This window comes from Apodemus sylvaticus, chromosome 22 (genome assembly GCF_947179515.1).
Source record: "Apodemus sylvaticus chromosome 22, mApoSyl1.1, whole genome shotgun sequence".
Lineage (NCBI taxonomy): Eukaryota > Metazoa > Chordata > Mammalia > Rodentia > Muridae > Apodemus > Apodemus sylvaticus.
In genome coordinates, this window is record NC_067493.1 from 53152953 (window position 1) to 53172116 (window position 19164).

The 19164-nt window shown below is 50.0% G+C and overlaps 1 protein-coding gene across 12 annotated transcripts in view; it reads right to left on the minus strand.

Moving 5' to 3' along the window:
* The window catches only part of Cit (citron rho-interacting serine/threonine kinase), a 168875-nt gene that overhangs the window by 42050 nt on the left and 107661 nt on the right, over positions 1-19164 (minus strand). For 7 of the 12 annotated variants that reach the window (XM_052169021.1, XM_052169019.1, XM_052169018.1 and 4 more), the window contains exons 24-26: positions 8729-8782; positions 1563-1760; positions 668-888 (exon numbers count right to left, since the gene is read on the minus strand). In XM_052169021.1, coding sequence (XP_052024981.1) covers positions 668-888; positions 1563-1760; positions 8729-8782 — 473 coding nt within the window. The remainder of the gene's footprint in view (positions 1-667; positions 889-1562; positions 1761-8728; positions 8783-19164) is intronic. The other 5 variants (XM_052169024.1, XM_052169023.1, XM_052169022.1 and 2 more) reach the window with 1 other exon arrangement.

Here is a 19164-nt window from a genome sequence, read left to right on the forward strand (position 1 = left end):
GTAGGCAGAAAACGACCATTTAAAAGGGGAAAGACAGGGATGGGACGGGAGAGAGGAGGAAGGAGTGGGTGCTGGCCCAGGCTCACCCAGGAGATGCTGGGTGACTTCTGGGATTGTTTTGGGATGTCACAGCTTGAGAAATAAGTTGCTACTGGCATCTAGTGAGAAGAAACCAGGCAAGAGGTGCCCCATGTTACAAAACAGAGCCCCCTACTATGCACAGACCACAAGGGATCCACCCCCAGGTAACTCGAGGCACCAGGCCTCAGGAACAGAAGGAAAAGAAGAAGATCCTCATGAGAAGGATTCAAAGGGTGGGGAACCCATGGTGACGCGGTTGGGCTAGCAATCTTGGTAAGGCCATTTCTACAGGAAAGCAGTGTTTGTCTTTGCTTTGATTTCTGGAGACTCTGCAGAGAATCAAAGCATGCAAGCCTCCTCCACAGAACTCAAGTGACGCTTGTCAGGTCTACAGCTAGGACATCCAACCAACCACCCCTCCTGAGGTCACCTAAGGCTCTCCTGGTTATCACCCTTAAAGTCTCCTGCATCCCTGAAGACAGCTCAGTCTCAGGAAACCCCGGACAGATGTCTTCCCTGTTGGAGGCTCTCAGGGACTTGGGGGTGGTCACCGGGTCACCGGTCTTCTACAAAAGGTGACGCCCACCTGCTCTGCTTCTCGGTGTCCAGCATCCTTTGCAGCTCTCGGACGCGACACTCGAACTGGGACTTCTCGTCGCCGAGGACGCTCCTCCAGGCCTCCCACTGTCGCTCCTTCTCCAGCAGCTCATCGTTCAGGGCCTCCAGGTCCATAACCTGCTCCTCCAGCATGGTGCACGTCGTCTTCAGGGCCTCCATCGTCTGCAAATCAGTAGCACTGAGTTGTGCCTTGCATCAAATGGGGATTCCTAGAGGTTACTTTTGTCAGAGGAACTTCAGAAAAGCATAAATTCCTAACCGCAGACTCTGAGACAGTTGGCTTTTCTCTCCCACACCCCCAAAGGGACCAGGATGACAATGGACAGACCGATGGTCACCTGTTCCACCATCTCAGAGGTTCAACCCAAAGCCAGTCTCAGGCTAAGGAGGTGGGGGACACATATCCAAAATCCCAACACTGAGGAGAAGGTCGAGAGCCCATTGTGAGTTCCAGCTAGGTGGGGTTACACAGCGAGACCCTGCCTTTAAAGACCAGTTGTGTCTGCTTCAGAGTTCTTCTTTTCACGGATATGTCTGGAGGCTGGTGGGTGCTGTTGAATCCCTTGGGACTGGAGGTTACAGACTGTGGTGACCTACCCAATGAGAGCGGCTGGGAACTGAACTTACACTCTCTGGGAAAGCAGTAAGGGCTCCTAATTTCTCAGTCACCTCTAGCCCCAGGACTCGATTTTAAAGCCATTTTAAAAACGTTAATCCTTAGCTGTAAACTGGAACTTACAAGGAGCCCATTTGTAGGAGCCAGCCTGGTCTCGGAACACCCCCAGACAGAACCCCCCCCCCCCCCGGGCCCTTCTAAATCCTAAGGGTCCTCCAAGGTCCCAGGAGCCCGGCTGCCCTCTTACTTGCTTCTGGCTGGTAAGCTGCATCTCCCGCTCGGTGATCTCGCGGCGGAGATGGTCCACCTCGCTCCTCAGCTGCACAATCTCGTCATTGGCACCAGAAGCCTCGTCGAGTTGTTTGGACAGGTAGAAGTTTTGGTTGTTGAGCTCCGCGTTGTCTTCCGTGAGCTGGTTCAGCTGCTCCTCCAGGTCGGTGATGACCTGTGGGGGGAGGGGTGTAAGGAGGGGGAGATCTGTATCAGGAAAGCTCAGTGTTGGCAAGGACCCGAGTCTTGAACTGGTGGTTTGGAAAGCTGTAGTGTGATGGATCACATGTCATGGTGATGGGAACCAACGTGTAGCTCCCTGACCCGATGTGGAACCCAAGCTCCCTCACCAGCTCCTTAGTTAAGACACGCACAGGGGGCAGGGGGAATGCCTCCTCTCTCTCTACCTTGAGGTCTATCTAGAAAATATGGTGGGAGCCAACCAACCAAGTACTAAATGGATGGACCATGCTCAGGTGAGATCCAGTTCTTAGCAGGAGGAATTATGCAAGGAGGGGGGAGCACTGGCCAAGGAGGGGGGAGCACTGGTATCAGCATCGTCTCAGTAAAATGAGACCAACCTTGACCCCACCCGCAGGACACCATCCGAGCCACAGCCACAGGAAGCGAAATAGCCACAGCCACAGGAAGCGAAATAAAGTTTTATCGGGGAAGAATCACTATGCAAGACACTAAAGGTTATTTGAATAAAATCCCAGGCAGTGAATTTAATTCTGTGTAACAAAGAGGGGGAAGAAATCTTAAGGGGAACTTGGGTAATTCTGAGGATACAGTACCAAGTTGCGGTGCCGCTTTAATGGGTTCTGCTATGCAGTGAGCTCTCAAGTATATGAAATTGTCATTTTATTGAGAGAGATTTAATCTGGTTTTACTAAATTATTTCCCTGTTCAATGGCAGAATGACTTCAATTTTAGTGTGTTTAGCTGGTCTATTCTCTTTGTTAAAGCTTAAGAATCAGTGATTGCAGAGAACATTTATATAAAATACTTTAGAATTTTAAGGGTAATTTTCTCGTAATAGTTAGAATAAGGCACATGAGCCATAAATTAAATTTTATGCAACAAAAAAAGAGGTAAATTAAAAGGAAGCATCTTAAACCTACAATTATTAACTGTTTCCACACCTGCAACAGACATAGCTCATGGTCGTGCTGCCTTGCTTTCATGCCTGATTCTTTATTTCAACCCTATTGATCAATTAAAAAGAAAAACAAAACCCCACAAGTCTTCCTGGGTGGGCATACAGAATTAAGGAGCATAAATTAAAGGCATTTCTTTGACAAGTCCCCAGCATGCCCTGAGCTGCTGGCCTCTCGGGATAGGAAATGGCCTGGTGGCCTGTTGGGAACACGGACAGCCATGCTGATATCCACCCATGTGCTCTTAGAGACACGCTGCGAGCTACAAGTGGTCAGGGAAGCCTCTGCTCAGGCTCCTGGACAAAAAGCTTCCTCAGAAACCTGGAACAAGAACCATGCCCTGGCCACCGGGCGGAGGTGGCGCACGCCTGTGATCCCAGCACTTGGGAGGCAGAGGCAGGCGGATTTCTGAGTTCGAAGCCAGCCTGGTCTATAGAGTGAGTTCCAGGACAGCCAGGGCTACACAGAGAAACCCTGTCTCGAAAAACCAAAACCAAAACCAAAACCAAAAAAAGAAAAAAAAGAACCATGCCCTTTGCTAGACACGCACACGCACACTGCATCTGTCACCTTCCAGTGCCATGACTGAGTCAAGGTGGAGAACTGTAAGCATTCAACCTTGTCTTTACCCTACACACATCGCCCTGCTACCTAGTCCTTCACCCATGCTGTAAATGTCTCACCTAGCCATCTGCGTCTTTCTGCCCCTTCTTTCCCCGAGGAGAAATGGCAGAATGGGCTAAACATGTGGGCCTGTCAGACTCCCGAACTCCAACCCACCTGGACTTGAGTGGGTTTCCCCATCTATGATAAAGAAATATACTATGTTCTTCATCTTTTACTTTTAATTACCTTGAATCTATTTAAGCCCTGTGGCATGAGAGATACAGGGAGATAAATTAATGACCAGAATGCTATTCCATTCTGAAAGTCTCTTGAGGAACAGATTAACTGCAGAAATCTATTCACAGAGAATATATAATTTCCTTGCCATTCAAGGTTATATTTAAGCTTTTGGGTACCAACTTCCTTTCTTTGATTCACAGGGAAAAATGTTTATTATGAGCCCATTTCTGTCAGCCCTTCTCTTTTGTCCAAAATAAGACTATAAAGAACAGCCAGGCGGTGGTGGCGCACGCCTGTAATCCCAGCACTTGGGAGGCAGAAGCAGGCGGATTTCTGAGTTCGAGGCCAGCCTGGTCTACAGAGTGAGTTCCGGGACAGCCAGGGCTATACAGAGAAACCCTGTCTCGAAAAAACCACACCCCCCCCCAAAAAAAACCTATAAAGAGCTAAAGAAGAAACCCAAGAAACACTAATGGGGTGACCAGGTCCAGGTCTTCCCTCTTTGAGGCAGGTCTGCTGGAGAAGGAAGGGTCCCTCCATTCCCGTGTCATCGTGTCTTTCAGGGGCTTGTCTCTTGCCGTCATTCCAACATCTGGTCTATGCTCTGTATTTGTCACTGTCTCATTTGACTAGGGTAATGTGTGTGAAAGCATGTATGCTGCGTGTGTTCATGTGTGTGAGAGCATGTGCTGCATATGTTCATGTGAGAGCATGTGCGTAAAAACGTGTGCTGCATGCATGCATGCGAGAGTATGTGTGTTGCATGTGTTCATGTGTGTGAAGCATATATGCTGCATGTATTCATGTGTGTAAAAGCATATATGGTGCATGTGTTTGTGTATGAGAGCATATATGTGCTGCATGTATGCATATGTGTAGTGTGTGCTGTGTGTAAGTATGTAAGAGAAAGAGAGAACGTGTAGATACATGCATGTAATTGTGCCTGTTGCCATGGAGGACTTTTAAAGCATTTCAGCTCATAGAACTGTGCCATCTGCTTACGTCAGAACATGTTGGCTTCTGCCCCTTTCAAGTGGCAAGGTGAGGCTGTGGTAACATGACAAAACTTGAGCCCAGTCCTGAAGCTCCAAACCCCACTGTTTCCTGCCTCAGGACGCGGCCCTCTGGGACAGAGTGCACGGGTACTCCACCCTCTCAGCCCTCTGTTTCTGTTTCTGTGACAAATAAAGCAGGCTGGCTTCAAACTCAACATCCTCCTGCTTCAGCCTCCTCGGGGCTGGGGCTGTGGGCGTGTGCCAATATGTCTGGGGCCCTTCTTGCTTCTGGACCAGGTAACCTGCGAAAAGCCTTAGGTTATCTGTGTGACCATGAGTAAATTCTTCGCACACTGAGGGCAGACGGCCTGTTTCCTGACAGACTTAGTTATGAGTTTGTTATCTGTTAGGGCCCCAAGAACAGAGGGTTAAAGAAAAGATAAGCAGAAAGTTCTAGCTTCACAGTAAAAAGACAGGGCTAGGGCACTTCCTCACACGGGGCCAGCCAGATGTTCTTGTAGGCTGTTTTGCAGACAAGAGATCTTGGTGCACGCCTAAGAACAAACTATCTACTCTCGGTATCAAAAAGAAAACAAAAAAGCAAAACCTTGTGAATCACACCCTCACAGAAGTGAGTGTTGACCCCTCACACCCGACCAGGAGACAAAGGACAAGAGCCTGCGGGGGAGGGAGAAAGGGGACCAGCACCACTTTAGAGGTGGAGGGGAGGAGCCAGTCAAACAACAAGCGGGCGGCAGGAAAGGCTTGGGACTGACATCCTATTTTAATGCCTACTTTCCCAAAGGCAGCTATTTGCATATTATTTATTTTTAATCTTATAGCTGACAGATTTATTCATAATTAAAGCTGTGTCATATGCTTGCCCACCAACTCCCCTCTAAAACAGACTTAGGGAGGGGTTTATGTGCCAGATTGAATCGAATTTTTTTTTAAATCCTTTCAAAACGCAGAAATGGTCTGAGCCTGGAAGTCTCCAGCCCCCAAGCATTCTGAAATTGCTAACTGGACGCTCCTTAAGACTGAGTTATTATGGAGTCCTGACCAGTGACAGAGGCAATCGTGGACAGCACCAAAAGGGGCGGGGTACCTAGGACAAGCTCCCAGGGCATCTTGAAAGCAGCGCCAAACTTGGCTGTGTCACTGAGACCCCACGTTTGTGGCTGTCTTGAAGCAATAGTTTCCAGGCTTTTTCAGGTAGAAAGGCCATTTCTCTAAAGCTAAGTATGCCAGGAGCTTAAGACAACAGGACAAGCCAAGGACATTTAGTCCCTCCCATTGGTGCAGCCCACGCACTCACGCTCACACACACTGCAAAACTACAGTGGGAGCCTTGGAAGTGTGGCCTCCGACGCAGAGGGGTCCCTTGCTGGTGTCCTGTTGCTTCTGGAAGGCAAGTCCCAGTCAAGACCAGGCAGCTCCCCATCGTCCCCCGCCCAGCACCACAGTCACTAGCTGTGAGCTGGAAAGATCAACATCATGGTGGAAGCAAGGCTGCGTGGGTTAGTCCCACTTCATAGCAAGGAAACAGGAGCCAGAGTAGGTGGCACAGGCCAGCTGCTGCAGGCCACTTTAGAGGCCACGGCTCGGAACCCTGTGGCTCCCAGCCGTTCCAGCTGACTCCTGAAGTGACTTTGTTAGGTCAGTGCGCCACCGCCGCCGCAGCCACCTTTGGAAAGGGGTCCTGGAGGCCTGGCCACCAAATGCCATCGGTAAAGGAGACGAACACTGGGAATCGCTGTCTCACAGAAATCAAATTTAGAAAGTATAAACATTATGTAAGTTAAGCCAGAAATCAAATTAACCCCACATACCCATGGGTTCCCTTACAGCCAAACTTCCCATTTTATAAATGGTGGACAGGATCCCCGGGGTAGCAGGCAAATTTGGAGGGTGCTGGGTGTGTTTCTTTTCTTTTCTTTCTTTTTTTTTTTTAAAAGATTTATTTATTATATGTAAGTACACTGTAGTCGTCCTCGGACACACCAGAAGAGGTCATCAGATCTCATTACAGATGGTTGTGAGTCACCATGTGGTTGCTGGGATTTGAACTCAGGATCTTCGGAAGAGCAGTCAGTGTTCTTAACCGCTGAGCCATCTCACCAGCCCGCTGGGTGTGTTTCTTATCCCGACCCTGTTGGTTGGTTTCTAGTATGTGTATAAACACTTTGAAACCCTCAAAATCTATTCCACCTCAACCATGTACAAAAATGGCTGCTAATAAATTCTTATGCTAGGAAACTGAAGGAAGTAAAACAGGGTCTTTAGGAGAAAGGGACAAATCAGAATGACTGACACATTTTAAAACCATCCAAGTGCGAGGAAGGATTAGTCATATAATGGTTTTTCCCATGAATTAGATAATTGATCAGTACCAGTCTATAAAGCCTTAAGATCCCTCTACAGAGTTGCTGCAGTGTCTCACAGTTGTTAACTTCTCATTGAATACTGCTGATGTATTTTGAATAAAAAAAAAAATAGCTATATTTTTATCAACTAAATCTATCAATCTTTCTCTTTGTAGGCCCCTTGTTCTAAAAGATATTTAAGTACATTGGATTTTTTAAGTACAAGGGTTCCAGGGACAGAATGGAGGCCTTTGCCTGACATTGCAGTTCTCAGGAGGCTGGGGCAGCAGAGAGCAAGTCCAGGGCTAGCCTGGGCTACATGGACCCGTGTTACTCTGTGGTCCCCCGTAAGGGTGTGTGATACAAGCAAACCACTGGTGCAAACTAAGAAAGCAAAAGTACTACACGGCCAAGAACAGGATCAGAATCCACCAGTTCCTCAAGAAGGAGGGCAGGGAGCTGACAGGTATCCAGAGGGAGGCAGGCGCGTCCCCGTCACAGCCAGACATCCAGACCAAGCTGCCAGACAAACGCAAGCATGACCTAGCAGTTCCAACCCTGGTCACCAGACATCACTGCCTACAGCCAGCTACCAAAGGACCTGCACGGGACCTTCCCTAGTGGCTTAATTCCTCCTGGGAAGATCCACACTCCCACCATGAGCCAAGCCATGGTCCTCATCACACACTGAAAACACACTGAAAAAGGAAACTGAAAGGGAGCAGACCGTTGCCAAGCCCACAGGAGAGGTCCCACAGGTGAGGTGTGGGAGCCGCCTGTGGGCTGCAGCATCCTGCAGCCACGTGTATGCCATGGCTGTACTGTGGGTAGCTAAGATGCAGACTTTGAGGGAGTGCACCCAAGCCCCAGTTACGCGGGAGGGGTCCTTGAGAAGTCTGCCAGACAGATGCACGCATGCGTGGGAGGGGCCGTTTCTGGAAACTCACAGAAGAAAATAGTACAAGCAGGGAGAGGACGGGTGGGGACCGGCCAATAAAGTGAGAGCCACAGCAGACAAAAGGCACGGAAGCACAAGTAAGGGGCGCACCCCCCATCTCACAGGGGCCTACTTCTGTCCTTCATTTTCATCAGAAATAGAGCTTGAGTTTCCACTGACTTGACGAGATTACGTAACCGGAGGCTTGTTGGCTGACGGAACTCTCCGCAGAAGTGGTGTCACCCACGACAGTCCTAGGTTGTGAGTTTGCATACTAAAAAAAGCAGATTTTTCTCTACTAGGAAGATATACTGTCTTGGTCCACAGGAGAACTTATTAGCCCTTCTTGGCAGAGGTCACAGGCTGGAGAAGCCATGTGTAAGGCAGGCAACCCTGGCACTCGGACAGTTTCTTGACCGGGTGGGCCTTGGACCCTCCTGCACCGGGATGGGGCTGAGCTGCCTTGGAAACTCTGCTGACGCTGCTGGATCTACTCACAGTTTATTCTAGTGAGGGTGAAAATTAAATGGTTTTGGCTTTCTGGTTTGAGTTAAATTCTCACTCTGTAGGCCAGTCTTGCCTCGATCTCTAGCATCTCCCGCCTCAGCTACCTTTACGTGTGCGTACCCCCATACCCAGAATCATCTGGCTCTTAACCATTCCAGCCGTCTGTCCTCCCCTGAAAAACTACAACAGAACCGAGCATCATGGGCTTGAAGGCGCAAGAAGAGCGTGGGAACCCAGTCGGCAGCGTGGGGGAACCGAGCCGCCCTCCGCCCTCTCCGCCCTCCGCCCTCTCCGCCCTCCGCATTGCTTGCCTTCCACATCTTTATACTCACAGTGCAGCTGTTGCGAAGGGCATCGAATTTGCGCTGGATTTCATCTCGGTGTGCCTGAAAGGCAAGAGGAGCATTATAAATGTTTCACGGGGAAGAATGCAATTCTGCAGGCTGTGCATCAGACACAGCGAGCGGCCGTTTCGGTTGGTGCGCTGCCACAGTGGAGGACCCATTCCTCAGCTCATGCCCAGCTTCAGCAATAAGTACTGAGGTGAGTGAGGCTACTCAGCACATCATGAGCACCAGGCGTCAGTTCCTGTCGACATTAGCCCCCAGGGAGAGCTGGGGGTGGGGATAAAGGACAGGTTCTCACTCCTCTTCATTGCCCTGAAACAGGACCCCCAGGTCTGAAAATACGAGTAACCTTGCCTCCAACTGACCCCTTCCCAGCTTAGTAGACAGACAACACACACACACACACACACACACACACACACACACACACACGAGACAATGTCAGGAAAAAAAGCAGAGACTTTTTAAGAATTAAAGCTGCTGAGATTCATAAAATGCCCCACTGACCCGGAAGACTCACAGATGCTCGCTCACACTGACCTGGAAGACTCACAGATGCTCACTCACACTGACCCGGAAGACTCACAGATGCTCACTCACACTGACCTGGAAGACTCACAGATGCTCACTCACACTGACCCAAAGACTCACAGATGCTCACTCACACTGACCCAAAGACTCACAGATGCTCACTCACACTGACCCAGAAGACTCACAGATGCTCGCTCACACTGACCCAAAGACTCACAGATGCTCACTCACACTGACCCAAAGACTCACAGATGCTCGCTCACACTGACCCGGAAGACTCACAGATGCTCACTCACACTGACCCGGAAGACTCACAGATGCTCACTCACACTGACCCCGAAGGCTCACAGATGCTCGCTCACACTGACCCGGAAGACTCACAGATGCTCACTCACACTGACCCAAAGACTCACAGATGCTCACTCACACTGACCCAAAGACTCGCAGATGCTCACTCACACTGACCCCGAAGGCTCACAGATGCTCACTCACACTGGCCTGGAAGACTCACAGATGCTCACTCACACTGACCCAAAGACTCACAGATGCTCGCTCACACTGACCCGGAAGACTCACAGATGCTTGCTCACACTGACCCAAAGACTCACAGATGCTCACTCACACTGGCCTGGAAGACTCACAGATGCTCACTCACACTGACCCAAAGACTCACAGATGCTCGCTCACACTGACCCGGAAGACTCACAGATGCTCGCTCACACTGACCCAAAGACTCACAGATGCTCGCTCACACTGACCCGGAAGACTCACAGATGCTCGCTCACACTGACCGGAAGTGATGTCAGGCTTCCGTGAGGCACCACCACCTTAAGACAGTAGTATTGCTGCTATACTTTGGATCTTAAATGTCCTCCTGAGGCTCTCATGTTCAAGGCTTGCTTGTTGGCCTGTGGCACTAACAGGAGGTGGCAAAGCCTTTAGGGCACATGGACTCGCTAGAACGTACATCCCTGAAGGTGCTTGAAGAAGACACTGGAACCCTGAATTTCCTCCCTCCCTCCCCAACCTCTACCATAAATAAGCAGGCCCTCCAGCACGTGCCCCCAACTACATTAAGCAATGGCACAGCTGAGCGATTATCAGCTGGAATCCCAGGTCGAATAACTTGGGTATCCTGTCACAGTAACGGAAAGCTGCCCAGTATACGTCCTATAGGTGCTAACGTGCTAACATATGCCACACACATGTGTAGCCCGTGCCTTCCTTCTGGTGAAAGGAGACAGTGGAAAGAAAGGGCTTGACACATGATGGCCAAAAGGAGCTGAGGGGGCAGAACAGGGGTCCGTGGACTGTGACCCAGCAGCAAGCATGGCAAGGAGGGAGTCTGTCTTCCCGTTGCATTCCACGAGACAGGAAAGGTTTGACAGAAGACAACACACTTTGGGTGGAAAGGGTGAGCCCAGACTTCAAAGCCTTGATTCAGGTCTGTAATCCAGCCAGTTCGACAGTGTCAGCTGACCCTATTTTATGTAACATTCAGGGCAATCAATCAAACCCTGGCATACCTGTGTGCAGTCACGACTCTAAGACGCACCCTGAGGTGAGTCAGCTTAGAATCCATGGAATACAGGCAGTGACCCTCTGTATGTGTGTAGGGGGCTGTGGGGGGTGGGGTGGGTGGAGTCTGCATCCACACATCCATAGGCAGAAAATATTCTGGGGAAATGTGTTGGCTGGTTTTATGTCAATGTGACACAAGCTAGAGTCCTTTAGGAAATGGAAACCTCAACTGAGAAAATGCCCCCGTAGATTTGCCTGTAGGCAAGTCTGTGGTGCATTTCGCGGGTAAGTGATGAGGTAGGTAAGCCCTGGTCACTGGGATGCCTGGGCCGGCGGAGCAGGCTGATTAAGCCATGGAGAGCAGGCCAGTCAACAGCCCGCTCCGTGGCCTCAGCTTTAGCTCTGCCCCCCACTTCCCAGGATGTGGGGCATCCTACAAGCCACAGGATAAAAGAACCTTCTTTCTTCCCAAGTAGCTTTGGTCATTGTGTTTTATTACAGTGATAGAACCCCAACCAGGGGGTGAGGGTGGAGGTGAGGGTGCAGCAGGGTGTGCAGCAGTACTGACTGTAAACATGGGCTTTCCTCATCAGATTCTTGAGGAAATGCACAACATGCTCTCTTCACAGCATTTAGAAAAGGACATGCACGGGGTTCAGGCTGTTGCATACAAGGGTCTTGAACATCTGCTAATTCAGGTATAGGTGAGAGGTTCTGGAAATCAACCTCAAAATTACTCTGTTTCCCTCTTGCATTGGGCTACAGTAAGGAACATGTACTTTTCCTCTGAGTTATAGTCAGTGTTTGAAACAACAAAGCAAGAAAAGGGGGAAATAGCCCAAGTCATGACAGAGAGGAGGGAGACAGGCAGACACTAGGTCATGACAGAGAGAGGGGAGACAGACAGATATCAGGTCATGACAGAAAGAGGGAGAGACAGACAGACACCAGGTCATGACAGAAAGGGGGAGACAGACAGACACAAGGTCATGACAGAGAGGGAGGAGACAGACAGACACCAGGTCATGACAGAGAGGGGGGAGACAGACAGATACCAGGTCATGACAGAGAGGGGGGAGACAGACACCAGATCATAACAGAGAGGGGGGAGACAGACAGACACCAGGTTATGACAGAGGAGGGGAGACAGACAGACAGCAGGTCATGACAGAGAGGGGGGAGACAGACAGACACCAGGTCATAACAGAGAGGTGGGGGGAGACAGACAGATACTAGGTCATGACAGAAAGAGGGGAGACAGACAGACAGACACCAGGTCATGACAGAGAGGGGGGAGACAGATACCAAAATCTTAACAGTCTAGGAAGGCACCCGAGGCTCACTTAAAACAGCTGCAAAGCAAGGAAAGGAAGGATGCGCTCCCACAGATGTTTTAAGAGTTTGGGGATGCTGTAGGGATCACAGGTCAAGACAAAAAGGTACCAGGGGCGGGGCTGCCGGCCAAGACAGAGATGCCAGTGCTTTAGCACAGAATGTCGGTGGAAAGCAGAGGTAAGCAAGTGGGACACAGGTCTCTTGAAAGGACATTCGAAGGGTGTGAGGGGAGAGAAGCCAGGGGGATCCAGGGGGCACTGGGCCACAGAGACTGTGGATACAGTGCAGCCAGGGGTACCCAGGGGGTGCTGGGCCACAGAGACTGGACTACAGTGCAGCCAGGGGTACCCAGGGGGTGCTGGGCCACAGAGACTGTGGACTACAGTGCAGCCAGGGGTACCCAGGGGGTGCTGGGCCACAGAGACTGGACTACAGTGCAGCCAGGGGTACCCAGGGGGTGCTGGGCCACAGAGACTGGACTACAGTGCAGCCAGGGGTACCCAGGGGGTGCTGGGCCACAGAGACTGGACTACAGTGCAGCCAGGGGTACCCAGGGGGTGCTGGGTATGTATTGTATCCAGAGACTGTGGATACAATGCTATTTGCTTAGCTGTAAGAGCACAAAGAACCATCTAGTTTTAGGCAGAGCCAAAAGAAGTCCTTTTCATAAAAAGAAAAACTTATTCTCTCTATAAAAGTCTATCAGACAACTAAAGAAATTAGAACTATAATGTTCTCTCTAATGTGTCCATTTCCTTAGACATTTATAATAGAGACACGTTAGGTGATTAGTACACCTGAAGGCACAGCACTAGAAACTAAGATAAAACACAAGAGATAACCAACAAAAAACGAAATAAAACAACAGCAACAACAAAAACCTTTAAAAAACAACCAGAGAGCTAGTGAGATGGCTCAGCAGTTAAGAGCACCACTGACTGCTCTTCTGAAGGTCGTGAGTTCAATTCCCAGCAACCACATGGTGGCTCACAACCATCTGTAATGGGACCTGATGCCCTCTTCTGGTGTGTCTGAAGACAGCTACAGTGTAGTTGCATATAATAAATAAATCTTAAAGCAAAAACAAAAACAAAACAACCAGAGAGCTGGAGAGAGGGGATACAAAGAGAGAGAGGAGAGAGAGAGAGAAAGAGAGAGAGAGAGATATCCTCCTGCACACAGGGGAGGGGGGTTGCTGAGACACCCCTGAGAGTAGAATCCACAATAACTGGAGACTCAGGGAATTCAGGAGTGAGCTGGAGAAAATGTTTCAAGAAGAAATGGCTACAAATGTCCACAGTTGCTAAGAGCTACCAACCCACAGGTCCAAAAACTTCAGCGAACCCAGGCCTAAGAAACACAAAGACAATTATTCTTAAGCATTTCACCATCCAACTGCTTAAAACAAGCAATAAGAAACTCATCAGACAAGCCAGAGACAGACCATCACACACAGAGCAGCAGGATATGTGCTGGGTGGCAATCCTCCATATTGGGTGTGGCTATTGCCATCCTGGACCTGGCGACTCTCAGTATCAGTATGGTGACGGGGTGGGGGGGGCGGGGGTGTGTGTGGCAGCTCCCGGGGCAGAGGAAAGGGAAAGGCTTTCCTGACAGTGCACAGCAGTAAGAGATGGCCGAAAGGAGGAAAGGCAATGGTCTGGCTGCCATGTTCCTACGAGTAACCCTGATAAATTCATTGGTCTACCAAGCCAGAAACAGATGGAGTGGTTTCTCTGGTCTGCAGTTGCGGTACTGGACTTCCCAGTTAAGAGACCATCTTGGGAAGAGTTTCTATCACTATGATAGAACATTGTGACCAAAAGTAACTTGGGAAAGAACAGGTTTATTTGCTTTATAAAGAAAGGGAAGTCAGGGCAGGAACTGAAGCAGGGTAGGAAGCTAGAGGCAAAGACTGAAGCAGCCTTGTTCCCCAAGGCTCATTCAGCAGACAGGCCCACCTGCGGAGAGGATGCCACCGCTCACAGTGGGCTGGGCCCCCACATCAGTCAGTAACCAAGAAGAAGCCCCACAGGCCTGCCCACGGGCCACACTGATGGGAACTTTCCTAGTTTGCAGCTCCCTCCTCCCAGATGACCCTGGCTTGGGTCGAGTTGACAAAAACAAAAAATCCTAAGTGGCACAGGCAGAGTGGCAAGAGGGTCAGACCCTCGGACGGTGCTGTGGGAGGGCTGGGTCTAAGTACAGCGGCTTCTTAAAGTGTGAAAGAAAACAATGCCAACAAAAACCCATTCTCCTATCGTTCTTTAGCAAAAGTCTCTCTCCCAAGTGAGGAGGAAATGACAGCTGTCACGGGCATGCACGGGGTGAGGGGGACGTATGCCCTGCAGATCAGCACTATACAGGAGCCCTTCAGGCGGGACGATGGCAAACGGAAATTTGTGGCTCGATGTTTTCTGCCTATAGACCCACTACTGGGTGTTGTTGTGGGTCTAGAGGGGGCTCCCTAAAGTCAGGACCTTAAAATGGATCGTGGGTCCTGCCCCTAATCTCACCCTCCACCCTCGCTTTCTGCTCATGAGGTGACTTGTTTCTGCCACCTGCTGCTCTGCCACAGGCCCAGTCACACACATGAAGCGAATCCATCAGGGACAAGAGTCATCAAAACCATGACCACAAATCAGTCGTCTCTCACCGAGCAGTAGTGATGCACACCTTTAATCCCAGCACTTGGGAGGCAGAGGCAGGCAGATTTCTGAGTTCTAGGCCAGCCTGGTCTACAGAGTGAGTTCCAGGACAGCCAGGGCTACACAGAGAAACCCTGTCTTGAAAAACCAAAAAAAAAAAAAAAAAAAAAAAAAAAAGCATTTCGTTATCCAGTTCAGCACAACGCCCCACCCCCGTACTACTGCTGAAGTCCCAGCTGCAACCAGTGGCTAAGCAGCACAGCCTGACCCCACGAACCCCTCACCCCTCCAGTCCACGCGGTGGTCAGCAAGGTTGGCTGGTTGGTTCGTTTGTTTTAAAGGGGAGAGACGGTAGGCATTTTTGGTCTGCAAGCCAGTTTGATCTACTTAAATAAACATGCCCTCCTAGGGCAAATGTCACTATAGGAAATAGGCAGATGAAGCTGGGGCTGTCTTGGTTAAGGGCACACCCATGAGCCTGTCCTCCAGCGCACACCTGGAAAGCTGAGCACCAGAGAGCACATCTGGAACCTCAGCCCTGGGGAGGCTGAGACAGGAGGATGGGAGGGACAGCCAGTGCTAGCCAGTCTAGCCAACGGGCAAGCTACAGGTTAGTGGAACACTATTTCAAAACAAAATAAAGTGGGAAAAAAAATAAAGTGCAGAACAATGCAAGAAGACACCTGATTCAGACCTCTGGCATCCACATCACATGTACACACACAGGCACCAACACAAGCTCACCCCTCCACACACACATGTACAGACACACATGCACACGTATACTCACAACATACGTGCAAAGACACATATGCACACATGCGAAGACACACACTCCATACCTACTTGTGTGTTCGTTCGTTCTCTCTCTCTCTCAGAGTGGTGTCAGTTCTTTCTAAGCTGAGGCTTGTCTGAAGCTTTCTTAGTGATATATTTTCTTATTAACCTCAAAGACTCCAATAACTCCAGACCTCAACTAACTGCCCCTTTGGAATCTGAGATCTCAGTCCTGGGTGATTCGGTCCCTCTGCGTCACTTGGGCACATCAGAGGCCAGCTCTTTCTGAGACAAAATGTACTGAGCCACAGACAGTAGGGCTACACCCTATCACTGATGGGAGCAATGACTACAAAACAGGAATTTTGTGGGTGCTGGCACCACCATCAGCCCCCAGCTGATCCCAGAAAGGAGCCAGTAGGAGGGGCTGGAGAGAGGGCTCAGCAGTTAAGAGTATTTGACCTTGAGGGGACCCGAACCCTGCTCCCAGCACCTACTTGGCAGCAACCAACCATCTGTAACTCCACTTTCAGGTGACCTAGCTCCCTCTTATGGCTTCCTCAGGCACCGCACACACACAGTGCAGACAGACATGCAGACACAACACCCATACACATAAAATGAAAAGTAATAAATCTTTTTTTTAAACTGAAAAGAAAATGATTTATGTTTCCTTTAAACTGGGAGAAGGGAAACACACAACATATACCCGAGTATGGTGATATACATAAGACAAGCTTTGGATTCAGCCAATGAAACCACTGGGCAATAATTAATAATGAAAGCACTGGGCTACAGGAAATATTTATGCTCTAAACATTATCAGGGCCCCGGAAAGTGGAGATGTTAGCATAGTGAAATATGACAACCAGACAACAACATTCTAAACACATCTAAACTTCTGGAGCCAAGGGCCAGCGACACTCTCCAGTTGCCTCCCGGAGATCTGTGCGCTCAGTGAATGGGGGAAAGTTATAGGGAAAAGAACTACAGTGAAAGATGTTGTCGGAATTACTTAATCCCGACCCTGGCTTTCTACCCCACCTTTGATCATTTAGTTCCCCGAATACAAGAACTTTGAAGCCGCCATGGGTTAGGAGTGAAGAGAACGTGGCCCTGAGGGCTGGCCAACTGGAGGTAAGAGCAGCCCAGATGAGACACTGTGATAACTTACAATCGATAGGAGATATTCTAATGCAGAGGCAGGCAGCTGCCCGGCTCTTGCGTGGCTTAAGGTTTAGTGTAAATAATCAAAGTTGTGTGTGTTTTTTATCCAGGAACTGAATGATCAAAGGCGGGGCAGATGCCCAGGTCAGGATTAAATGACTTCTACATCAGAAAGAGTGAGGGATCACAGGGCGGAGGACAGGAAGGCAGAGCTTAGGTATCCCTCCTTCCAGAACCCACAGCCTGCGGGCCTCTATCCTTTCTGCACTCTCAGGCCCCAAGTTCACATCTTGGCTATTACGCCAACAGCTGACTAGTTAAAGATGGGGCTGATGTTTGTGTGCAGGAATGAGAGCCTGCTTGATTGATGACTCTGACGAATCAAAGGCGGAGCCTCGGGCTCCATCACCGCACTGCACGGGAAAGATCCGGGAAGCAGGATCTTCGCATTAGTGCCCCTGGCTTTTTGCTCCTTAACATTCAGCTAAGTCTCTGGACCAAGTGAGTAAAGGAACCACGGAGCCACCCACAGCGCCTTGCTGGCGCACACAGGCACTTCCCACTTCTTTCCTGGGCTACTCAGAGCAACTCTGACATCCAGAACACCGCTGCACACCTCGGGGTCTCTACCTCACAGGAAGGGATGGCGCCAGCCTCTGGATCAAATGCAGACAGAAGTTCGGTAGCGTGGCGCTGCTACCGTTTAACCTGCTGCAGGGCCTGCCTTGACTCAATCTCCGCCAATTTCAAGGCAAAAGCAATCAACAGGATGGGTAAAGACAGAATGGGGACCTGAGCAGGCACAAAAGCCCCCAGCTGTTCCCACCAAGCTTCCTCCGTGGGGAACAGTAACATAACTGAGTTCCATCTCATTTGTCCTGGCGTGGAGGCCACACCAGGTAAACTGCTCCCCTCCCGCCTGGGAGATGACGACACCCCTTTGAATTAAGTAAGCAATAATAGCCCATTCGACCATTCCTTTCTACTAATAAAAACACCCTGCCGGGAGGCTCACCACCTCCTACAACTGAGATCTCGATTGTTAGAGCCAGCAGATCTAACTTGGTTGATGCTCACGTTGGATCTGAATGTGAGCCTTGAACAAAAAGAAAGGAATAAAGTATGCATTTATGGCATTTATGGTAATTTCCCAAGTCAGCAAAGACCTTGACTCAGCAGCACCGTGCTGCCCAGAACCAGGTCTGAGACCCTGTTGAGGAGGAAAAGAGGCGAGGGGCCTTGGAAGGACAGGAGTGGAAGGGGTTCCCCAAGACATGTCTTGCCAACAGCTGCCTGATCCACAGAAAGGCATTTCCGCCAGTTTTCCTCCTCAGGCCCTCTCAGGACGGGGTGCCATTCTGGCCAGCCCAGCGTCTCCCTCCCATGAGCCGGAGCAAAGCCTGTGTTCCATGAACCTTCCTGTTCCAGAGCCAGAGAGCCTGAGTTTTTAAAAGGAGCGAAGGCTTTTGTTTTGCTTCTTTGTAAAGATTCTTGGAGGCAGTGATCTCATCCGACTAAATTAAGTCGTGACTAGCTTGCCGTGCGTGCGAGGCTTCAAACAGCCAGTAGACATGGTGGCGGGCGCAGCACACGCCACCCAGCAGCAGGGCAGGATTTAGGGACTCATTTCCCATGGATAAACGCGGTGACGCATGCTCTATTTTATGTCCTCCTCCTTCCAAACAGGGACACAAGAAGATGCACAGCCGCTGCCTGCCCTCCTGGTCCCCACAGGGCAGTGACATCCCTGTCTCATCTTTGGAGCTGATCCCCTAGGGGAAAGAGGGCTAGCTTCACAGTGCTAGGCACACAGCAAGTGCTTGTCATCCACGGATTAACTCACTGATGTCTTGGTGCTCGGATGCTCACATGGGGGGGAGGGGGGCTGGGGGGGGAGAGCAGATGACAAAGAGATGACAGATGCCTTCAATCACAGCGTCTTCCTGCTGGCACACGGGCCTCAAAGACCAGCTCTGTCCTTCCTCACCCCGTTTTTCGTCTTCCATGTGCGCCTACTTTCTGTTTGCCTCTCCGATCTCATTGCATCCAGCTTTATATCTTGCCAAACTGCTTTCATTCCTTTCTCAAAGTAGAGCATAAACAAAGAGACAGCATCTCTATTCCCCCCCCCAACTAGATATTGGGGACACATGGCATTGTAATGAGTGTTCTCAGAGAGATGATAGAACTTTAGGGCTCGATCAATATCTGCCCTTGGCGTAGGTCCCAGAAAACCAAGGCAGCACAGGGCTTCCTTACGGGAGGTGCGCTCTATCACCGCTGTCATACCACTGCGGCCTTCACTGGTCTCCACGAGAGCCTGTCCCTAAAATATCACATTCTCAATCTTGTTTAAATGATGGGGTTTCCTAAACCCAACAACAGGAGGCAACTTGTAAGTATAAAACTAATTTAAAGCTACACACACACACACACACACAC